At 57.3% G+C, this 22,126-nt stretch overlaps 1 protein-coding gene across 1 annotated transcript in view; it reads right to left on the bottom strand.

The window, feature by feature from the left end:
- The window catches only part of SLC24A3 (solute carrier family 24 member 3), a gene marked incomplete at both ends in the record, with an annotated part of 111,265 nt that extends 90,826 nt beyond the window's left edge, over positions 1–20,439 (bottom strand). The window contains 2 exons of the mRNA XM_080342950.1: positions 3,314–3,451; positions 20,319–20,439. Of these exons, the coding sequence (XP_080199076.1) occupies positions 3,314–3,451; positions 20,319–20,439 (259 nt within the window). The remainder of the gene's footprint in view (positions 1–3,313; positions 3,452–20,318) is intronic.
- Positions 20,440–22,126: the final 1,687 nt, after the last annotated feature.

Genomic DNA, 22,126 nt, shown 5'->3' with positions numbered 1-22,126 from the left:
TCTGCGGTACTGGACACCAGCACCCATCCCCAGCACACGGTCACCTGCTGCTCCCCGAGAGACCCACGGTGCTGGTGGCAACGCGCTGCCTGGGGATGCAGGGGACAAAACACCCACCGGGAAAGAGACCCAAACGCACGGGTTCACCTGAGGGGTCTGGGGCTTGTGGGTACGGTCTGCGGTTCAGCACAAAAAGGGCTCTAAAGAAACGGTAATGAGCATAAGTGAACAGTTACCTACTCTGCAGCCAAGCACTACAAATTACAATATCATAGTCTATGACTCACGGGAGAAATACGGATGAAAGAGAAAGTTGCTTTTGAAATAAGAGGAGGAAATGTAAGAAATAATTGCATTAAACCATCTTTGGCTGTTTAAATTAAACACTTTTGTGCCTGAGGGTCTAAATGAATATACCAAGATCTTTTAGTTTCTGCAGTAATCACGAATTTCCTGCTATTACTGATAATTACTTTAGAACGGCACACTTAGGCAGGGCTGTTATTTTACGTGCGGCCTTTCGGCGGCAGGCGCCCGGGGAGCGGCAGCGCGCAGGAACACGGGGCAGCGCAGGCACGTCGGCGCAGCGAGCGCCAGGAGGGCGGCACGGGACCGGCCACGGCGTGTCACCTGGCGGCACGGGACCGGCCGCGGCCACGGCATGTCCCACCCAGCGGCACGGGACCGGTCACGGCCACGGCGTGTCACCTGGCGGCACGGGACCGGCCGCGGCCACGGCGTGTCCCACCCGGCGGCACGGGACCGGTCACGGCCCACGGCGTGTCACCTGAGCTTGTCGCTCCGTGACCAGCGACAAACGGCAAGTTTCTCTGAACTTCTCCAGCACAAACTGAGGCGCAGGCCCCACGGCTAACCTGCAGTGTCTATCTCCAAACACCACAGCACGGGCGCAGGGATGCCCTGGAATCCACGCATCGGGGATGCCCCGGAATCACTGCGTCGGGGACACCCCAGAATCCATGCGTCGGGGACACCCTGGAATCGCTGCGTTGGGGTTGCCCCAGAATCTGTGCGTCGGGGACGCCCCGGAATAGCTGCATCGGGGACGCCCCGGAATAGCTGCGTCGGGGACGCCCCGGAATAGCTGCGTCGGGGACGCCCCGGAATAGCTGCGTCGGGGACGCCCCGGAATAGCTGCGTCGGGGACGCGCAGACACAACCGGCCGCACATCTCACAGGGAACTGCTCCGATCGACCGCACTGTCACTCCAATGGCAACGGCTGCAGAATGAAAAACTACAGAAGTACAAACAAAATCCAAAAAAAGGTCTTTGGGCTGTATTGTATTTCACTCCTTTCAGATTTCTAGTGCGTATGTTTCCAAGGAGAAGTGAGCACAAGCCCCGCTATTTGCAGCAGTTCTGATGATAAAATGCTACTAGATAGCTGACTGGATAAACCATTAGAACACAAACACAGAGTTCGCAAATGGCATGCCAAGCTTTCAAATGAACCTGAAAACACGTGCAGCCAAAGAAAGGAGATCTTTCCCTTAGCACGTTGTTACGTGCTAACTGCTAACCTACCACAAACGCCAAGCTTGCAAAAAACCACAAAACACTTCAAAAGGAGGCATTTTATTTCCCTCCCAACCGATGAGGTGAAACTGCTCTTTTAAGCACTCACTTTTGCCTGGCTGTAGGTGTTGGTACAACTTAATTTTGGAAGTAAGCAGGAGAAAAAAACCACATCGTCTTTCGAGGCAGCACTTTCGCACCAGCAGAAGCACCCGGAGGCCGAACACACGAAGCGCGTGTCCCGCGGCGATGCCAAGGAGCTTTACGCTCTGCTGGTTCCCAGGGACAACAGACACTCGCGGGCAGGTTCTGCGCCCCCGGGAACGATGCTCAGCAACGTCAGGGTTTCAGCCACACGGCCCCGGTCTCGCGCAGCAGCACCCACAGGCCAGCACTGACCGCGGCTGGTGGCCACACGGGTCACACGGGCCAGCAGCCCGGCTGGGCACGGAGCAGCCGCGCGGGCTCTGTGTGCTGGCGGGTCCTGCCGGTGCTGGTGTGAGGCTGTAAGACTGGACCTGCACTATACAGGAGACAGGCAAACCAGTAAAAACTCCATTAAGAAGAACTTTTGTACTGGTTTTTGCTGTCTAAAAAAGAGTATAATCATCCATCTGTCCAGAAATGTTATTAAGGATTACCGTGCACGAAAGAATAGAGACAGAGAAGCGCAACAAGAACTCTATTTGTTAGAATTTCTCTTGGGCCGCATAACCCCTGTTAGTCCTGAGGAACAGAGAAACACCTTTCTCCTCCCCTCCCTGAACTTTGTGTAAATGACATCCATGCTCTGCCGTGAAAATAAACAATACAGCACTGAACAGCTGATAAAGCCTTCTCTTTTAACAGTGATGTATTATGATGACTTCTACTTAGGCAGAAATATAAACAGTGCAATCAATTGGATGCAAACTGAAGATTCACCGTCTTGCTCTTTTTTCTGCCATCCATGGAAAGTGTTTTGTCCAGGGCTCCGAGTGATTTGCCCTTTTAATTAAGGGACAGGAAAGTGCCTCTCTAAACAACGGCGGGTTCTTTCGGAACCAGAGGCTGACCAAAGGCGCCAGAGGGCTCAGGGAAGGCAGGTTCAGAGAGCACACGGGCTCATGGAGCACATGGGCTCATGGAGCACACCCACAGCGGGGCGGCTCCGAACGCCCAGCCGGCTGACATGGCACGCGACACGGCCGCGGAGTTTCAGCGACATTCAGCTCCTCAGAGTTCCACACAAACAGGAGTCGAGGAGATGAGGACCTTGCTGAGGTCCCCTCCAAGGAAAAAGCTCCTTTATGAACCGAGGCCTATTTCTCATCAGCAGATCAGCCCAGCCTCGCGCTACACAAGACCAGGTTTCTGTGGGTCCGCTGCTGGCGGAAGGACTGGTGCTGAACATACGACTACCTGCTAGTTTCTCAGACAGCAACCCTACCAGCACACGTCTTCATTGCGTACATCCCACCGCTAGAGCCGCACGCAATGTTTAGACAAGAACCGCAGAAGACAAGCTGCTTATGATCTCAGCACTTGGCTACCAGCGCATATTAAACATCGTCTGGTACCCTCGCAGGCAGCACGTCCTGCCCTTAACGCCGGCTGCTGCGGGAGTCTGCAACACCTGCATGCTGCACACATACCGGGAAGACCAGAAGCATGCTTACAGACTTAAACGTTACTAAGTGCAAGCTGTCGGCAGCGAAGGTGACACCAATACAGCTATCTGGAGGGGGGAAAGCCAGCTGTGAGACTGAGCATCTGGAAGCGACGGCCATTCCTACCTGGTTCAGTGCAATTCCTGACGTAGGGCTGCCCCCCGCTCCCCGGGACGCCCGTCGTGTTCTCCTCGCTCGCCTGCAGCAGCTGTCGTCCGCTCCACTTGGCATCGCTTCCCACAGAATAGCTCAGGGCATCGTCACCTACAGGAAAAGAGCACTAGATATATGAGACTGCACAGGAAGGCAGCTTGTGATTCCGCTCCTGAATGCACTTGCGTTTCAAACTCGTGCCCCTGGGTTAGAGACAGTGGTGTTTGTAACCCCACTGAAAGGTACGGTGCCATTGGCTCCACAGCCCCGTTAGTCCCAAAACCGCCAGGAGCCAGGGCCGCCCCTCCACAGCTTCACAGGTTCATACAAAAGCACCTGTGGCTTCATGAGAACTTGTAAGCTTCAGTCAGTTTAGAACTGGAGAATCAGCCACCGCTCTGCCTAAAAAAGAACAAACAGCAGCACCAAAACAACCCAACCAAACCAACCACCACACACAACAACAGATAACTGATTACTTCTGTAGGCCTTTCACGGCTGCGAAGTACCAGCCAACCTCTGCTGGGTTTTGCACATGCTTACACAACAAAGTGTTTAGCTTGGTCAACTACGAATCATCATCTGAAACTTCAAGCACTTTGCACCTGCTTTGCTTTACAAACTTCAGAGACGGTTTGCTGCGGCTTGCTGTTTGTTCAGTCCGGTTTGCTGTTTGTTCAGTCCGCGAGCATGGGTAAGAGCGAGACTGCGAGTGAAACTCACGCGAGGGGTTTCTCAGAAGGAGCGCGTGCGATAGTGCAACATCAGCCTGTCCTGTCACAGCAAACACACCCTGGCAACCCCAGCTCAGCAGTTTCAGTTGCACACATGAGCAGTTTTTGGAGCGGAGGGGCTCGTGTCCCAGCAGCCAGTGCTTGGCTGCGTGTCACCGCACGGAGGGCAGGGCAGACATGAGGGCTGACACGGCCCCGCCGGGCTGCACAACCCGCCATGCTGCACAACCCCTCCTGCTGCACAACCCGCCGTGCTGCACAACCCGCCGTGCTGCACAACCCGCCGGGCTGCACAACCCGCCGGGCTGCACAACCCCTCCTGTCCCCCTGCACAACTCGCCGTGCTGCACAACCCACCGTGCTGCACAACCCACCGTGCTGCACAACCCACCGTGCTGCACAACCCCTCCTGACCCCCTGCACAACCCCTCCTGCTGCACAACCCACCATGCTACACAACCCGCCCAGCTGCACAACCCACCCAGCTGCACAACCCGCCCAGCTGCACAACCCCTCCTGTCCCCCTGCACAACCCCTCCTGCTGCACAACCCCTCCTGTCCCCCTGCACAACCCGCCAGGCTGCACTTCTCTTCTACAACGCTTCTCCTCTGCCTTCGCTGCCGAAACTGGGAGCTCTCCCCAAAACCGGTTTTAAGGAACCATTTATACAGACTGCACGTGTTCCCATTGCACCTGTCTTTTCACTTCCCCAAAAGCTACAGGGAAAGCCAAGAGCAACAGCATTTTTTCCTCAAGGAAAGCAGAGGAGAAATTAGCTGAAAAAGTCTCTTTCGTTAATAAGAAAGTATGGAGGAAGATTGCTTGTTTTTTTTCCTAAATTTATGAGCTCTGTGACATTTTATATTCATATAAAACAGGCATTTTAATGCAAGTTCTTATTTACAAATGAACAGGTTGTTTTTAAAGCCCATCCATTAAATAGCCAGCTCTCGCTAGGTCCGCCAGCTCCCCGGGTCGCTCAAACACCTCCCCACCGCAGACCAGCCGTAAGATGAGTCGATAGCTCATCTCTCCGGCAGCGCGCAGACCCCACAGGAACACACGGACTGCCGCCTGCGCTCCGCCGTCCTGAACAGGTCAGCTTCAGGCTGAGTTAGCTGAAGATAGTTTCCTGCTCCCTGTCTCACGCCAAAGATTGTCACTGGGCATGCGGTTATTCCAGGTGTCCTTGATCACTCATTACCAGTTTGTGCAGAAATTTATATTTTTTTTATCATACATATCAGCTTGACAGGACAGCAGGATGGGACGCCAGGATGGGACGCCAGGATGGGACGCCCCAGCAGCGTTGTGGGACGGGACACCAGGATGGGACACCAGGATGGGACACCTCGGCAGTGCTGTGGGACAGGACACCGGGACGGGACACCAGGATGGGACACCCCAGCAGTGCCACAGGACGGGACACCAGGACGGGACACCAGGATGGGACACCCCAGCAGTGCCACAGGACGGGACACCAGGACGGGACACCCCAGCAGTGCCACAGGACGGGACACCCTAGCAGGATGGGACACCCCGGCAGTGCCACGGGATGGAACACCGGGACAGGACACCCCGGCAGCGCTGTGGGACGGGACACCGGGACGGGACACCCCAGCAGCACCACGGGACGGGACACCCCGGCAGTGCTGTGGGACAGGACACCAGGGCGGGACACCAGGGCGGGACACCAGGGCGGGACACCAGGGCAGTGCTGTGGGACAGGACACCGGGACGGGACACCAGGACGGGACACCAGGACGGGGTGCCCCAGCAGCGCTGCAGGACACGGCTCTGGGGCTGCAGAGCCAACCAGCGCCAGCAGCTCAAGAGCCGGGAGGCAGGCACGGCGCAGGAGCGGATCCTGCTCCCCGGCGAATGGAGGAACAGGCGTGCCGTGTCCCGCCAGCGAGCTGCGTGCTGCAAGCGCTACAAATGAGCCACCCCGTTCAGCAAAAAAACAGAAAAATGAGAAAAGATAGAGACTGTCGTAAGGCCTGGCTCCCAGTCTGGTATCCGAACACCAGAATGCCCTGATGATAGGGAAGCCATCACAAAAGAGGGATTTTTCTCATGCTTTTCTCCACAAAAGATAAAGAAATGGATCTCTCAAAAATAAACAAGCAAGAGGAAAAAGGGACCTTTTGTGTCTGATTTCAATACAAACATGTTTTTCAAGTTAAAAGACTATTTCGCCCTTCCCTTTGCCTTACAACTCTTTCCCTTGTGTTTCCCTGCACCAACACTCCATAAATCTGTAACTGTTATTTGTTTAATTGTTATTATTTACTGCTCCCACAGCGCTGGAAACGCGCTGGACACTGCCACAGGGAGACAAGCACCCGGCCCACAGAACACACTGGCCCTGACGTTTAACTGCACCGTACAGCACTGGCTGCGGGTTTGCCCCCCAAAAGCACCCTGTGTGCGGTGACATTCAGGAGCGCCCACGGAGAGCCCGGCGAGGAAACGCAGAGAAACCCCTGAGCGCAGGCAGGGACCCGCGCATGGCCCGAGGCTGCCCCGCGGCGCCCCACCGCGCCGCCCACTGCGCCCCACCGCACCGCCCACGGCGCCTCGCCGCACCGCCCGCGGCACCCCACCGCACCGCCCGCTGCGCCCCACCGCGCCGCCCGCTGCGCCCCGCCGCACCGCCCGCGGCGCCCCGCCGCACCGCCCGCGGCGCCAGGGTGGGTAAGAGCAGTTCACACAGTGAAACGAGAGCGCGGCAGAGACGGGAATGTGAAAGGAGCGGTTCGGGACACAGGTGTGCGTTTAGGCATCGCAGATGGGCAACGCTTCCCCTTCTTCTGCGTCTGTTCAGAAAACCCACGAGACCTGAGTTTCGTCAGAGATCAGAACACGCTGCGGGCAGCCGCCCGCCTGGCGACCGATGCTGTGCCTTCCTGCCCAGGAAACCGAATTCCCTGCACTAACGCACCTCTTTTGTTCCCCCTGCGTGGGGCTAAAATGAACCCCGTTAGCAAGCGCCATGGAACGAACCACAGGGAGGAGCTGGAGAAAGGCTGTGAAGGCTCGTGCCCCACACACGGCGAGCCAGGCGCTCGTGGTCCTGCACCGGCGAGCGATCTGCTCTGGAGCTGCCACGACACGCTGGGCACAGGCACACGGGCCCAGCGCCCGGGAACCCCCCTCAGCGCCCCCCTGGACAGCGCGGCTCTGCAGAGTGGGCAGCAGCACAAGGCTTCCTGTGCTGCCCATCAGCCACGCTGCCCTAAGACGATGGGCAGAGCACCAGCTACAACAAACCCTGCAGGTACCACCAGCAGCGACCCCCAGCATTATGCCCTCTCACCAGGTCTCCAGCCAACCAACATTTCCCTGCGACTGCGGGGACTGTGCCTGCCACGGGCCCGGGCTGCGTGCAGGTTTCTGCCTCCTTCACACTCATCTGTGTGTCATAAGCCAGGCTGAAAATCACCTTGGTGACACAGAGCGTTTTCCCTATGGTACCCACTTAATTAAATATTGAATGAGCTATTACCTTTCAGGGATGCCTGTGCACTGGCTGTGTCCATTATTTATAACATAATGTGTTCATGATGCATTTTATCCCATGCTTCTATCTGCTGATCTCATAACGGACCCTTAAAAACAGTTTCCAGCAATTAATCCTACCTTAATTACAGACAAATATACATAGAAGCCCCAGGACATCTCTTTCTGATATTTATTAGTAGTTAGTAAACATATCTGGAAATAAATCTGGTAATCAGGAAAGAGGGACAAAGCCCAACAGCCATGGGAAAGGCGGAACTGGAAGAAGGTGCATGGCAATCAGCCGCAGTAAAATTGCCAGCTCCTCTGTCTGGAAGAAGGAAGATGTGTCCTGCTGCAGCTTCCACCCCCGACAGGTTCTCCTGATACTGCACCACCAGACTCTGCCTCCTGCATTCCCTGTCACACCCATGACACAAGGCAGTGCTAATCACACCAATACCTGGGTTGCTCCTGCCTCCCCAGCTCAGATCGGCACAACGGCCGTTCTCCCCGTCAACAGGTGTCACCACTGAGCCACCTCAGGTTGTCCCTTGTCCAGTCAGTCCTTCATTCCTGCAGCTCGGCTGTAAAGCCCGAGCTCATCTCAGCACATGGGTGCAGAACACAGCTGCACCCTGCTTGACTCTGCCTTGCACCATTCGGGTCATTTCCCACTGCCCCACTCAGGAAAGCAGCCGTGGGACTGCCCCAGCAAGACCCAGAGGTTCAGTGGCGCACGGCCGCTGCACACTGCATCTCACCGCAGCCGCTGCACACTGCATCTCACCGCAGCCTCGTGCTCTGCCGCCCTCGGCCGCTGCACACTGCATCTCACTGCAGCCGCTGCACACTGCATCTCACCGCAGCCTCGTGCTCTGCCTCCCGCAGCCGCTGCACACTGCATCTCACCGCAGCCTCGTGCTCTGCCTGCCGCAGCCACTGCACACTGCATCTCACCGCAGCCTCGTGCTCTGCCTCCCGCAGCCGCTGCACACTGCATCTCACCGTAGCCTCGTGCTCTGCCTCCCGCAGCCACTGCACACTGCATCTCACCGCAGCCTCGTGCTCTGCCTGCCACGGCCACTGCACACTGCATCTCACCGCAGCCTCGTGCTCTGCCTGCCGCAGCCGCTGCACACTGCATCTCACCGCAGCCTCGTGCTCTGCCTCCCGCAGCCGCTGCACACTGCATCTCACCGCAGCCTCGTGCTCTGCCTCCCGCAGCCGCTGCACACTGCATCTCACCGCAGCCTCGTGCTCTGCCTCCCGCAGCCGCTGCACACTGCATCTCACCGCAGCCTCGTGCTCTGCCTCCCGCAGCCGCTGCACACTGCATCTCACTGCAGCCGCTGCACACTGCATCTCACTGCAGCCTCGTGCTCTGCCTCCCGCAGCCGCTGCACACTGCATCTCACCGCAGCCTCGTGCTCTGCCTCCCGCAGCCGCTGCACACTGCATCTCACCGCAGCCTCGTGCTCTGCCTCCCGCAGCCGCTGCACACTGCATCTCACCGCAGCCTCGTGCTCTGCCTCCCGCAGCCGCTGCACACTGCATCTCACCGCAGCCTCGTGCTCTGCCTCCCGCAGCCGCTGCACACTGCATCTCACTGCAGCCGCTGCACACTGCATCTCACTGCAGCCTCGTGCTCTGCCTCCCGCAGCCGCTGCACACTGCATCTCACCGCAGCCTCGTGCTCTGCCTCCCGCAGCCGCTGCACACTGCATCTCACCGCAGCCTCGTGCTCTGCCTCCCGCAGCCGCTGCACACTGCATCTCACCGCAGCCTCGTGCTCTGCCTCCCGCAGCCGCTGCACACTGCATCTCACCGCAGCCTCGTGCTCTGCCTGCTGCAGCCGCTGCACACTGCATCTCACCGCAGCCTCGTGCTCTGCCTCCCGCAGCCGCTGCACACTGCATCTCACTGAAACAGCTTTTTAAGGCGGGGGAAGGAAGGAAAAGGAAAGGAAAAGAATCTCTAGACACAAGGAGGAAGCTCTTCGTAAATTCCCACATTTCAGGTCATGTAGGAAACACACTCTGTAGTTTTGGAAACACACTCTGTAGTTTTGGAAACACTGGGTCTGTTTCTTTCCTGAAGAGGCCTGGTAATGTACAGGAGGAGAGTACAATCATCATTAATACTCATATTTTGTGAACTCCCCTGGCTCTCCAGAACTAACCCGTCTGTCTAGCACCCGCACTGGGAAACCTCGCCCCGCAGAGGAGCCTGTCCCCGGTCAGACCGCGCGAGCGCGGCGCTGGGGCGCTGTGCAGGGCCGGCTCCGCAGCCGGGCTGCGGCTCCGGGGAGCACCGCGCTGCGACACGAGCCGGGCCCAGCTCAGCCCGTCCCCCGCTCGCACACAGCAAGGGCATCTTTCTAGTGAAATCCCAAACTGCAACTTTCCAGAGTGTTTTAAGAAAATATATAATACCATAGCAAAAGAAAACGTTTCTATTTTTAACCAGAGATCCTGGCACAAAGGGGGAGTACTCCACATCATACCAGAATCAAGTGTTTGACGCTCCCTTTCTTTATAAGGCTTTAAGAACAGCAGGACCCTCCAAGGAGCAGTATGACTTTTTTATTTACCCTGAGTGAGACTCTGCAGACCCGGGTTTAATTCACTGCTCTGCGCTGGGCCCGGGAGGTGACCTTGGACAAGTTGTTCTGTCCAGATTCTCAGCTGGTGTCAGCTGGCACCGTGCCACCAAAGTCAATTTAAACCATTTGTGACTCGGGTCCTCATGTCCCTGTCCAAACAGCCGCCCAGCCGGCACGCATCCTGAGGTGCTTGGAAATGTGCACCTAGTACAGGTAGTGGGACCAACACAACTCATACATCCCCTGGAAAATATATTTTTTCACTAAAACGAAACAAAAAGCCTTTGTTATTTTTAAAACAATAGCCTTACGATCAAGGCTTTAAAAACAAAACCGCCAATGCTGTCGTTTCATTTTACAGTCTGTTATGCATTAGCTGCTGCAAAATCCCTAGGGATTTTAACTTTAGCACACAGTAATGGGTGGTGACTGATCGTTTTTTTCACCCTTCTCCTTTTAAGTTTCATCATCTTTCCGAAGTCGTCTCGGATGTCTCTCCGCTTGCTTTCATCACCAGGTGAGCGCTCTTCAGGGCACCGAGCAGCCCAACACCTGACACCCTGCTGCGGGAAGGACGGACGGCACCAGGGCTCGGAGCCGCCAGGTCTCCTGCTTTTCATCACAGGAAGCTCCTAAGGCTGAGAAACTCTAGACACGACCTAAATAAAGATGAAAAAAGACCAATTCTTTCAAGATCCATCCTAACAAGAAACTACCTTGTCCGTGACAGACTTTCTTCTGCAGCAGAACTGGGCAGAGCTTCCCCCGTGAAGGCTGATTTACCTCCACGGGTGAGCCCCAGCGTGACCCTCAGACTGTGCTGTCACCGCGGGGCTGTCCCTGTCCCGCTCAGCGTGACCCTCAGACTGTGCTGTCACCGCGGGGCTGTCCCTGTCACCGCGGGGCTGTCCCTGTCCCGCTTGCCCTCACCACACCAGGTCCGACCCGTGCCTGCGGTCAGCCCCGCCTGCAGCATCCTGCCACCACGGCCTGCAGCATCCTCTGATTTGGCACAGGAATAATACAAAGAACGTGAAATTCCTCATTTATTTTACTTTTAGCCAGCAGTAAAATTAACTTGAGGGTTTTTTGAATATCGCCTCTCCTCCACCCGTCTCTGCACCAACACTGCTTTCTGAGGAGGAGTCCACACAAGCGGTACCTTGCCAGGAGGGCAACAGATGCAGCAAGCCTTGTAAGATGGTTCCCTGGGCTGAAAGCTCTTTGGGACAAGGGTCTTTTTAGCTCGGTTTTCACAATGGGATTGCGATGCCCCAGCACCAGGCAGTACACTCCATATCATGGCAGGATGGTGTCTGCGCACCCAGACGTGAGATGCAACGTGCGCTCAACGGCAAGATCCTTGCATGGCACGTGTGTTACACCAAGGGGCTGGTGTGCCCAGCAGCCGCCAGCCCTGGGAGGGCTCCACGGCAGCCGGGCTGCCCCCCCAGCGCGCGCAGGGCTCTGTGCAGCCTCACCGCGGCACCGCAGCCCCCTGCGCAGCGGCGAGCACCGCACGCACGCACAGCGCCTGCCCCGCACGGCCTCACCCGCACCAAACAAGGCACCCAACAGCTCCTTTCCACTCACAACCACCAAACACACCTGCTCTTTTTCAACAGCAGAAATCAAACGCTGTGAGCCTCGTCGTTGTGTGTAACGTCAAAGGAAATGGCTTATGTTCGCATTTCCCCCAAAAGGAACTGCTGCAGTGCCTGCAACGTTCATCTCAAAAGGTTCTTTCTGTCCTGTTCTCGCTGTGAGCTGGCAACAAAATACCAATGGACTATCACCAAGAGGTACACTGAGCACTGGAGGGCACATCTTCTCCGAAGAGAAAGGAATGTCCATGTAAGGCTTGCTTCTTCTCCTGCTTTATGTTACAGGATGTTCTGGCCATCTTAGGGAAAAAACACAGCCGAGTCTATCTTTGAATGGAAATGAATTATTTTAATAGCAGACCCTTCAGTTGTTTGTAGTTCAGTTAGCATGTTTTTGGCTTGCATATCAAAAAGATTCTTCTCCTGGACTTCAGCAGGCTCTTTCCCAATCAGCTGCCACAGCTCGTGTGCGGTTCTCCTCTGACAGGTGGTGCCTGCAGCCGGAGCGAGCGCTCAGGACGAGCCTCGGCATGCTGGAGCTTTCTTCGGAAGAGCGTGCTCAGCACCCTCCACACACACCTCTCCTGCCGCCCGCCACTGCCGCGGATGAGCTGTGCTGTGCTCACAGCGAAGGAACGCCCTGGCTGTGCGCTTCTGTCCCTCAGCCACCGCGGGGCCACCGGAGACCCCCCGGCTGCTCTGCAGGGACACGGCAACACGCGGTGCGCTGAGGCACAAACCCATCTGCAGATCCGCACCGCACCTGGGGCTCTGCCACTCCTGTGCCAGCACAGCCCTGCACATTCCTCTCACACATCAGTTTCCCTACTTTATAATTGGAGGACTTGCTTACTTGCCTCATTTACCCCTCATCTTCCTGGCCACGGACTGAGGATCTGGTTAACATTGTGCACACGCAAGCCCACTTGAAGTCAACCACGTTACTTCAGACGCTGCAAGTCAAGCCCTCACCCCCTGGATCACAGCCCAAGTGCCTATGGACACACAAACACGGCTGCGAGCCAAAGTACCGCACACGCTACTGGAGGTATAGAGAGGTCAGACCAGACCGTGCATCTCGGCCACTTTGCGCAGCTGCTCGGCTCACAGCTCAGCAAAGGAATGTTTCAAAACAACAAATTGTGTGCCTCCAAACCAGCTCTGACGCTCCCTTGTGCACAAGGGCGTTGTTCCTCTACCAGAGGTGTATCCCCGTCCCCACGCTCGCACCCACGCCGAAGGCAGCCCGCGGAGCCGCAGCCGTGGCAGCAGACACGCTCCCCATCCTCTGCACTTGTGGGCAGCTTACAATGCGGACAGGACTTGTGGACCATCTGCTTCCCACAGGCAAGGCTTACGGGCAGATGACATCCAATCCCACCTCTTCAGCAGCCCCTGTTAGCCGAGAAAGTCCATAAAAGGCAAACCAAGTCCCAGCAAACAGTCCCACACAGCCTGCTCCCTGGACACCACATCTGGACTCCTCTTCAGCGCCTCCCCTTGCAGGAAGAACAAGCCCCAGGGCCTCTCTCTGGACCCTTGTGCAGTGCTCCCAGTGTCAGCGATAGCCAAAAAAAATCTGCTTAAACGTATTTAGTGCACATCAAGCGTCGGCTTTCAGTCCAGCCTGGGGTTGTCTCCAGTTACTGCGGGTTTCTATTCTCCAGCCCTTGCTGCTGGATGCAACATCCCATCCTGCTGCGTCTCCTTCCTTAACACTAAAAAATCAAACACACAGAGAAACCCCCTCACTTCCAGAGTTTTCTCAGCCTGCTCCTGAAGAAAAGCTTAGCGTCTAGAGATTATACCATTTCATTTTTGAATCTGAGTGTTAAGCTGAAATCCAGCCATGCTACAGTACGAGCACTTTGACTGCACGTATTTAGCGTCTTACGGAGGTAGAGATGCTCCTCCGACGTGGTTGGCTCCACTGCCAGAGCGATGGAGGCCTCGGAGGCCTCAGCGCCCTCCCAAATCCCCGGGTGCAGCATCGCAGCCCTTGGCCACCTCCATATCCAGGCAGTTTCACTGCTATCGACTTCCACGCTCGCAAAATCAGATCCACGTCTCGCCTGAACAGACACTTTTCTGGCTGCTGTGGAGACTTGACCTTCTGCGGAAGGCGACGCAAGAAAAGAGAATGTACAACTCTGCTGGGAGAACAAGATAAAGGGAGGTGGAACTGCCCCTCAGGGGCTTCCAGCAGCTAATTGCAAAATCCCGAGTGAGGACGCCCTTGGCAGTAAATAGCGCAAGGACAGGCTGCTCAGGGCCTGCGGAGGCTCCGACGGGCCGGCAATGATTCCACGGAGAGGCGGAGGTAAAGCACCCTCCTCCCTTCAGGGTCAGCCAAGAATACATTCAGGAGCTGTGAATTACATGCATTTACCACTCTCCTTTTCACAGGATTTCCCTTTGATGCTGCAAGTAACGCAGTTTTGCTCCAGACCAGCCACAAAGCCTTACTCACCGTGTAACTTACTCTTCCTAGCGCATGTGTACAGGACATGATGGTCACAGTGGCAGGACTATAATGATCCTGCCCACACCTGGCCATGCCCAACTGCTGCTTCCCATAAAGCCACAGCAGCGGAAAACAAATAGGATGAGGTTAACAACGGCTTCTGGCATTGGTCTGACTGGACCTGTGATACTGAAGACAAAATCTAGAGCAGGACAAAGCTTTTAAAAATCCCCAGCACCTTCTAAACTCCCGTGCTTAAAGGCTGGTCTAGAGAAGGGCACAGAAGACACGGCTGGAAAAAGGAAGCAGGGTTTTTGGTTGGGTGTTTTGGTACAGAACGGCACCGGGGCAGTGAGGAGGAGGCTGGGCACAGCCCGCCGCGGCGAGGGAGCGCACACCGCCGTGCCCGCGGAGAAACCCGCCTCCTGCAGAACCGCACCGAGGAGCTCTGCTGCTTCCAAGTGACGGCACTGACCAGATGCGTCCATCGGGCGCTGTGCTCTGGGAACCTGGCGTGGTTTTCACTGGAAAAACAGAAGTCCAAAGTTTTCGGTGACAGGTTTCCGCGAGACCTGGCTCTTTTCTTCACGTCTCCTGTCAGGGAAGGCTCTAGGAAAACTAACCTTTTCATGCTTAGTTGTGAGCAGGAAGCCAGAAAGGGTACCTGAAACAAATCCAAAGGCACAGAACCAGAAGATAAAAAGAAAAAAAAAAAAGGTCACTTTTCTAGGCACCACAGAGTTGCCATCAATGTAAAGAGAGGAGCACAGAGACACGGAGAAACGCCCTGGCGCGGTCAGCAGGGCCAGCAGGGCCAGCTGCCGGTGACGGGGATTTCCCGGACCTCCTGGGGACCCTCTCCCTGCCCAGGGAGACTTCGGTCATTGTCCCACTCCCAGGAGGCTGCAGACCTGAGCACCCATCCCATCAGCAAACGGCAGGTCCCACCAACCCCTTCATGGTGAGTGCTGGACCTAGAACAGACAGGTCACCAGCCAGCCTTCTCAACACTAACGACCATTTAGGATTAGCAACAGGAGGGAACTACTCAAAAAGGGCTCAGAGAAGACTAAACACCATGCCCGCCTTGCCGCAAGCTCTGCCATCCTGACCACGGCCACCACCCGAGGGCTCTGCGTTCAGCACTGGCTGCTTAAGAGTGCTCAACGAGTCAGTTCAGTGCGTTAATTTGGCAGAGGATCTCATTTATCCCGGGCTAGCGTTCTGCTGGGTTAGCTTGCTGAAAAGTCTCAAGGGCCACGGAAACGCCAGAGCCCACCAAACGGAGGCGAGGAGGGACGGAGCGGCCGCGAGCAGCACACAGGGCGGCCGGAGCAGCCGCGGTTAGACGGCGCGGGCAGGCGGAGCAGCGAGCCCGCCGTCCCTGAAGGGCACCCGGGGACACGGCCCCGGAGCTCCCCGCTGCCTGCCGCCTCGCCGCCCCGCTCGCTCTGCGTACGCGCCGCCGGGGCGCCGGCCCCCGTCTGCCCTCCTGCCCCGCCACGCTGCCCAGCATCCCGCAGACTGAGCAACAGGACCTGCCATTGCAGGTGGCGTGCTGGAGTTCACCTCAGGCACCCAGCTTTGGCAAGCCGACCGGTCTGGCACACGTCCCAGCACTTCCGTAACATCTTAATTAAGTGGACTCCAAATGCTGGCAGGCACGGAGCTCTGGACGCGTACGGCAGCTCTTTGGGGAGGCCTGAGGCAGCACCCCGGGTGCAGGGCCCAGCGCCGCCGCCAGCAGGTGCTGAACGCCGAGCACGGCTCCGTCCCGGCACCGCCGCACGCCTCGCCCTGCCGGCACCCGCGAGCCGCTCCGGAGACTTCCCTCCGCGGGACCTTGAACGAGCACTAAATCAATGAACAAGTCATTTCCTGCGAGGCCAAACAAGCTCCCTGCCAAAGAGGTCACATACCACGCTCTGGCCTGGTGCCACTCCCTAGTTTATGAGGGTAAATTCCCATATCCAGGGGTCCAACAATTACAGCACTGCATCTGGGCTAGGATTACTCTCGCCGAGGCTGGGATTATGCTTCACTGAAGAGGTGAAGAAAACAACTGCTTTTGTGCTTTCATTGCGTGACCTCTAAAGTTCGGTTTGGGTTTCTTGGTTTGCGCAAATCAAAACATTCAAATGAAATCAGGGAGTTTTCACTTAATTCCCAGCTAGAGTACCAGGATCCGTCACACCAAGGTTCTTCACCGATATTTTGGCAGTAAGGAGATCTGTGAGGAAAAGCCCTGTGAGGCAGGGCCCGTGGCAGCGCGGCCAGGACATGGCCCGCCTGGCTCATCCCGGGCCCGCCTGGCTCATCCCGGGCCCGCGTGGGGGTGGAAGGTGGACACGCTGGGACCTTTGCTGCCCGTCTCCCCACATGCCACCCAAGATCACCCAGGAGCTCTCTGTAGGTGTGTTGTCGTGACACGGATGCTCCCAACCCCATGCAGCCCCTGAAAAGGACTGGGCAACTCTCAGTCCTGTGAAAACAGCCTGAGCTTTGCATTCGGACCAAGTGTCAGAGCCAGTCCAAAGGTACTTGGCAAGCCCTGCTCCGCCACGCTGAATACCTCACTCCCGTCAAGTTAAAACAAGACTTAAAAGCAACCCAAATCTTCCAGACTTTAATCACGCAGGCAACTCCATTTGCTTGGATGTACACATCCCCATGAGTAAGGGCTGCAGGATCAGACCCAGCTTTTCCTTACCGTTCTGCCAAAAACACACACACAGAAAGAAGAAAAGACAAACCCCACTGACTGATGCCTCTGCTATTTTTGCTGTCCGCGAGAGCAAACTGGTAGAAGGCTTGACTCAGAAGCCTCCCTTGAAAAACCTGAATCATCGCCGTTCGGAAGATGGTCTCATATAATGAAGCAGTGTCTCTTCTCCACTCCTCCCTGTCTTTGCAAGAGAGAATCTAAGAGACCGACGGGGGGAATCATGCTCTGTTTGGCTCCTTCAGCAAGGATGGCAGAGTCAGGTAGAGTTTTGGAAGCAAGTCACGCTGCTCACGTTAATGAGATGTTTCTGTAACTTTGCTCCGGCTGGGGTCCCGTCCAGCACACAGAAAAGCACGCGCAGTGCGGTGGCTGGCAGCTGCCCCTGGGTGCGCGGGGCTGCCTGATCTACCTCTGATCTACCAGCGTGCCTGCCTTGATGTCGGAGCGCAACCAGGGACTCGCGCTGCCGGGACAAGAGAAGGACGCACCCCAGCTGAACACTCACTGCCCAGATCAGCTTTGTGAACTTGGATTTCTTCTTAATTTGCACCACTTTTGAAAGCCTGAACCTTGAAAACAAAGATCTTTGGAACTACCTTCACACAAAAATTATCATATCATATCACTTTGCCGTTGCACATCATTGAGCACCAGGAGATCCCAAAGTAACTTAAAAAGGAGGCCTTGTTTTACAGCCACAGCCAAGTGAGATATGGAGAGTTTAGGTCACCCAGCAAAGCAGCGGGAGCCCCCAGAACAGCAATCCACACCTTGTGCCACATCCTCTGCAGTCACCCACCACAGATGGCTTATCTATTAAATGCTGTAGCTCCCGCCCCACTGGGCAAAGCTCCAGCCTGTTTCTTGCAGCAGATACAAGCACGTACACCCTCCCGGGGGGCCTGGGCGCCCCGCGCCCCTCTGCAGACAGAGGCCACCCACCACCCGAGCAGCGCCTCAGCTCACACAGGGACGGTGACTACGAAAAGCAGGAGCACTGCCAGTGAGAAGGCATCATAGAAACAGGGGATTCAAGCCCAGAGTTGCTGGGCTGTATCAAGGCACAGGCTCCTCAGGAGCAGCAAGCACTCCAGCGTCTCCCAGCGAAGCCTAAGCCCAGCTCTACACCAGCACCGGTCTCACTGGCACCACGGAGCTGCGCATCACCCATGCTGCTGCCGAGTCAAAGCCCCGGTTCTTTACTCCAAACACCACGTCTCCTTGCTAGTGAAAACGGCTCTAGAAGTGCAAGGTAAGGCTGCCACCCCCCGCCACCCAGCCAGGGGAGTGGGAAGGGAGATGCCATTTGATATAAATGCACTGCAGCTGAGTCAAAGTTTGTGTTTGATCTTAAACCACACATTCTTATATGAGGAAAAATATTTAAATCGCTAAATTGAAATGCTTCTTTCCACCTCCTATCTAATGGTGACACAAACACAAACCGGGAGAGCGTCAGGCTGCAAGCGCGGCTCCCAGGAGAGCCCGGGCGCGTCCATGAAGAGGCGGCGGATGCAGTGGGCGCTGTGGAAAACCTCCACCCGTGAAACGGTTCTTCTCGTCGCTCCCAGCTCCGCGCAGCAGCAGATGTGCAGCATGCCACATCGATTGCACCAAACGCTATTTCTCATCTCTCAGATTAATTTTAAAGCAACTCTGATCACAGCACGAGATACTCTCCCCAACTGAAGCAAAATGGCACGAGGCCTGAAGAAAGTTAGCAGTGCTGGCCGGGGAACACTTCGAGCAATTCAGGCAAGGCACGGACAGGTTCATGTGCCGTGTGGACTTTCACAGCCCGCGCTGCCTTCACTCAGCAGACGGAGCTCCCTTCCACATAACCAGGAAAACCGCGTTCAAGAAGAGCAAAAGATGGGATGGGAATCGACACTACCCATCAGAAAGAAGAGTGCACTCTGATCCCCGATTAAAACAGGTCTGAAATGTGCCTTTGCCATGTAATGTACATTGACCATGTGGCAAAGGCAAGCAGCACACGGCCCGCCTGCCCCGCCGGGCACAGGCTGCAGGCAGCTTGGCTCCCAGCGGCAGCGCGGGCAGAAAGCACAGGCCTGGCCCGGCGCCACAGGCAGAGCCCACGGAGGAAGCCCCGTCCCACCAGCGGTCTTTGGGGTTTACATAAAAGAAGGACGGTATTAGCATCACACATCTGTGTATACTGTGTGGGTAGGCTTAAATTTACGTAAGTGCATGCATACACCCCTGTTTACTCACAACGGTGCTCATGTCTGTCTTTCCTGGCCTTACTTCTCAGAAGCAATCACCATGTTCATGAAAAACTAGCATAACTTTTAGAATACATGTATAAAAAAAGAGAAAATTTTATTAATTTTAGGGCATTAAAGTCCCAAATCTTAAAAACCCATCCAGGCATTCTTATACTCCATAAGAAAAACTGTGTTCGAGTCTTAGCTGGTGTTTATGCTCTTTCCCAACTATCAGAGCATTCCTCACACCATGCTGGACACTGCAAAACCCTTAAGACACATCTGTTTATTTAAAAAGCAAATTCAAGTCATGGAGGGGTAGGCTCTCCTTCACTTAAAGGAAAATAAGCCTTGCATAAATTCTGCTTACACTCACATATTTGCAATGCAAAATACAAATTGCTTGCTGTCACCCTCTTTGTACAGCTGGTTGCAAAACGAAGCAGGAGACGGCCACTCACCACCCCAGACCGAGCGTCACCCTTCCAAAAACCCTTCTCCTCTCAAAATGGCACACGGGAGCCCATTCAAACTGCCCCGGAACCCTCCAGAGCGGGATCGTGGCTGCCCCGTCCCCGCGGGAACCGGCAGCTCACGGCGGCGGGCAGGGACCCCCGGGCACGGACCCCCGGGCAGGGACCCCCGGGCAGGGGCACGGACCCCCGGGCAGGGACCCCCGGGCAGGGACTCCCGGGCACGGACCCCCAGGCAGGGACCGCCGGGCAGGGACCCCCGGGCACGGACCCCCGGGCACGGACCCCCGGGCAGCTCGGGGCGGAGCGGGGAGCGCGCCCCGGCCGCCCCCAGCGCCGCGGGAACCCCGCACAGCGGGAGCCCGGAGAGCCCGCTCCGCACGCCGCCCGTGGCGCCGGCCCCGCGGCCGCTCGCTCCCGCGAAGTTTCTCTCCTCTGCCGGGGGCCACGGCCGCCCCTCGGCGCACCCCGGCCCCGGCACGGACCCCCGCGGCGGGGAGCCCCGGCCCCCCCAGCCCCCGCGGGCTTCGGCTGCCCTTCCCGGCCCCCGAAGCGGCGGCACCTCCGCGCAGGTGACCCCGCCCGCCGCCGCGGCCCCGCGCCCTGCCCGCCGCCCCCCGGAGCGGCCCCGGCCCCCACTCACCGCCGCGCCCGGCCGCGCAGCCGGCCAGCAGCAGGGCCAGGGCGGCCAGGGCGCCCAGCTGCCCCCGCAGCAGCTGCCCCCGCCGCCTCCGCCGCCGCCGCTCCGCCGCCGAGGCGCCCATCGCGGCCGCTGCGCTGCTCCAGCCGCGCCGAGCCCAGCCGGGCCGCCGCAGCACCGCCCCCGCCCGCCCCCCGCCGCCTCTGCCGCCTGCGCGCCGGCCGGCCGGCCCACCGCCCCTGCGCGGAGCGGCCCCGGGGCGGGGAGCGAGGGATGGAGGGAGGAAGGGAGGGATGGGATGGAGGGATGGACGGGCGGACGGACGGAGGGATGGAGGGATGGACGGACGGACGGACGGAGGGATGGATGCACGGAAACTTCCCGGCCGCCGGCGCGCGGGACGGCTGCCCGGGCGGAGAGGGGCGGAGAGCTGGAGCCGCCCGTGCCCGGGCTGTCCCGCCGCGGGGACAGCGGTTCCCGAGCCCCGGCCGCACGGCGCTTGCAGCTGCACGGCCTCCCTCGAGTGTGCTTCAGCGACAGAGGAGGTGGTCCTGCGTGCACCGGGCTCGGGGTGCTGTGCTGCGTGCACCGGGCTCGGGGTGCTGCTGCACCGGGCTCGGGGTGCTGTGCTGCGTGCATCGCCCCTCGAACACATGAGGATCCGCACACGGTTGCAGGGGCTTCAGCTGCAGGTACAGCCCGCTCCTGGCCTCGTGCTTCTGCAGGCAGGGTTCCATCAGACCCTGCTGTGCCACAGGTGACAGACCTTCCGCAGCTGCAGCTGTAGCCCTCGCTCTAGCTTGCTTTTCCTGGCCTGAACAGGGACTTTCAGCAGAATTTTCTGGGCTAAAACCTTTATCCATTGTTGCAGTGTTTAAAACAACCCCCAAACAACGCAGTGCAATTCCTTTGCATTCCACGCACTCATAATCTGGAGGATTCTCACCATGTTTGGGTTTTTTTTCCCTTTCTCATACTCTGCTCTGAGGTTTTTGCTGGGTGAGCAACACCCACTCCCCCTGCCCTTTTGACAGGACCCGTGGGAGAGCCAGCGGGGCGGCTGTCCCTGAGGGCAGCGGTCCCTCGGGCTGTCACCACCGCGCACGGGGGCAGGGGTGCGGGTGCGAGCCGGGCGGGCTGCGCCAGCACGGGGTTCACGCAGCGCTGGGGAGCGGTGCCGCGGGCTGCGGCACAGGACACCCCTGCACAGCCACATCCGCCCACCGCCTGCGCTCCTGCCGTGAAAAACCTGAGCTGATCTGAACCCCTCATCCCTCCTTCCCGGCTTAAAGTCACAATTATTATTGCAGTATTAACAGAAACACCCGCTGGCTGCGCTGAAGCCAGCGTATTGTGCACAGGCGAGGAAACATCTGTCTCTGTGAGGCCTGCAGTTGTGAGGAAGCACCATTATCCCCGCTCTTCAGGAGGGGCTCTGGGGTTACATGACATCTACCCGAGGACACAGAATGAACCTCTGGCAGAGTCTGGGTTTGAGCCCTGCATCTCTGAAGCCAGTGCCACCGTTTTGGACCTTTCCCGGTCCCCCCCAGCTCCCCGGTGCCAACATCCCGAAAGCAGCATCAGCAAGCGAGCTGACAACACAGACAGGCGCTGGCTGAGATCAATGACAGGAGAGGGTGTGAAAGCATGGGCAGTGCTGTCTGCAGCGCAAACACACTGAATTAAATCAAAGGAGATTGATGCAATGACACAACAGAAACTCCCCAAAAATATTTCAGACATTTCAAGTTAAAATAACTTGTGACAAAAAAACCAAGCCGCAGACAGCAACACGGAGAGCACTTTCT

The sequence above is a fragment of the Nesoenas mayeri genome (genome assembly GCF_963082525.1).
Source record: "Nesoenas mayeri genome assembly, chromosome: 3".
Lineage (NCBI taxonomy): Eukaryota > Metazoa > Chordata > Aves > Columbiformes > Columbidae > Nesoenas > Nesoenas mayeri.
Note: the sequence above shows the minus strand (reverse complement) of the source record. Positions and strands in the feature narration are given on the sequence as shown.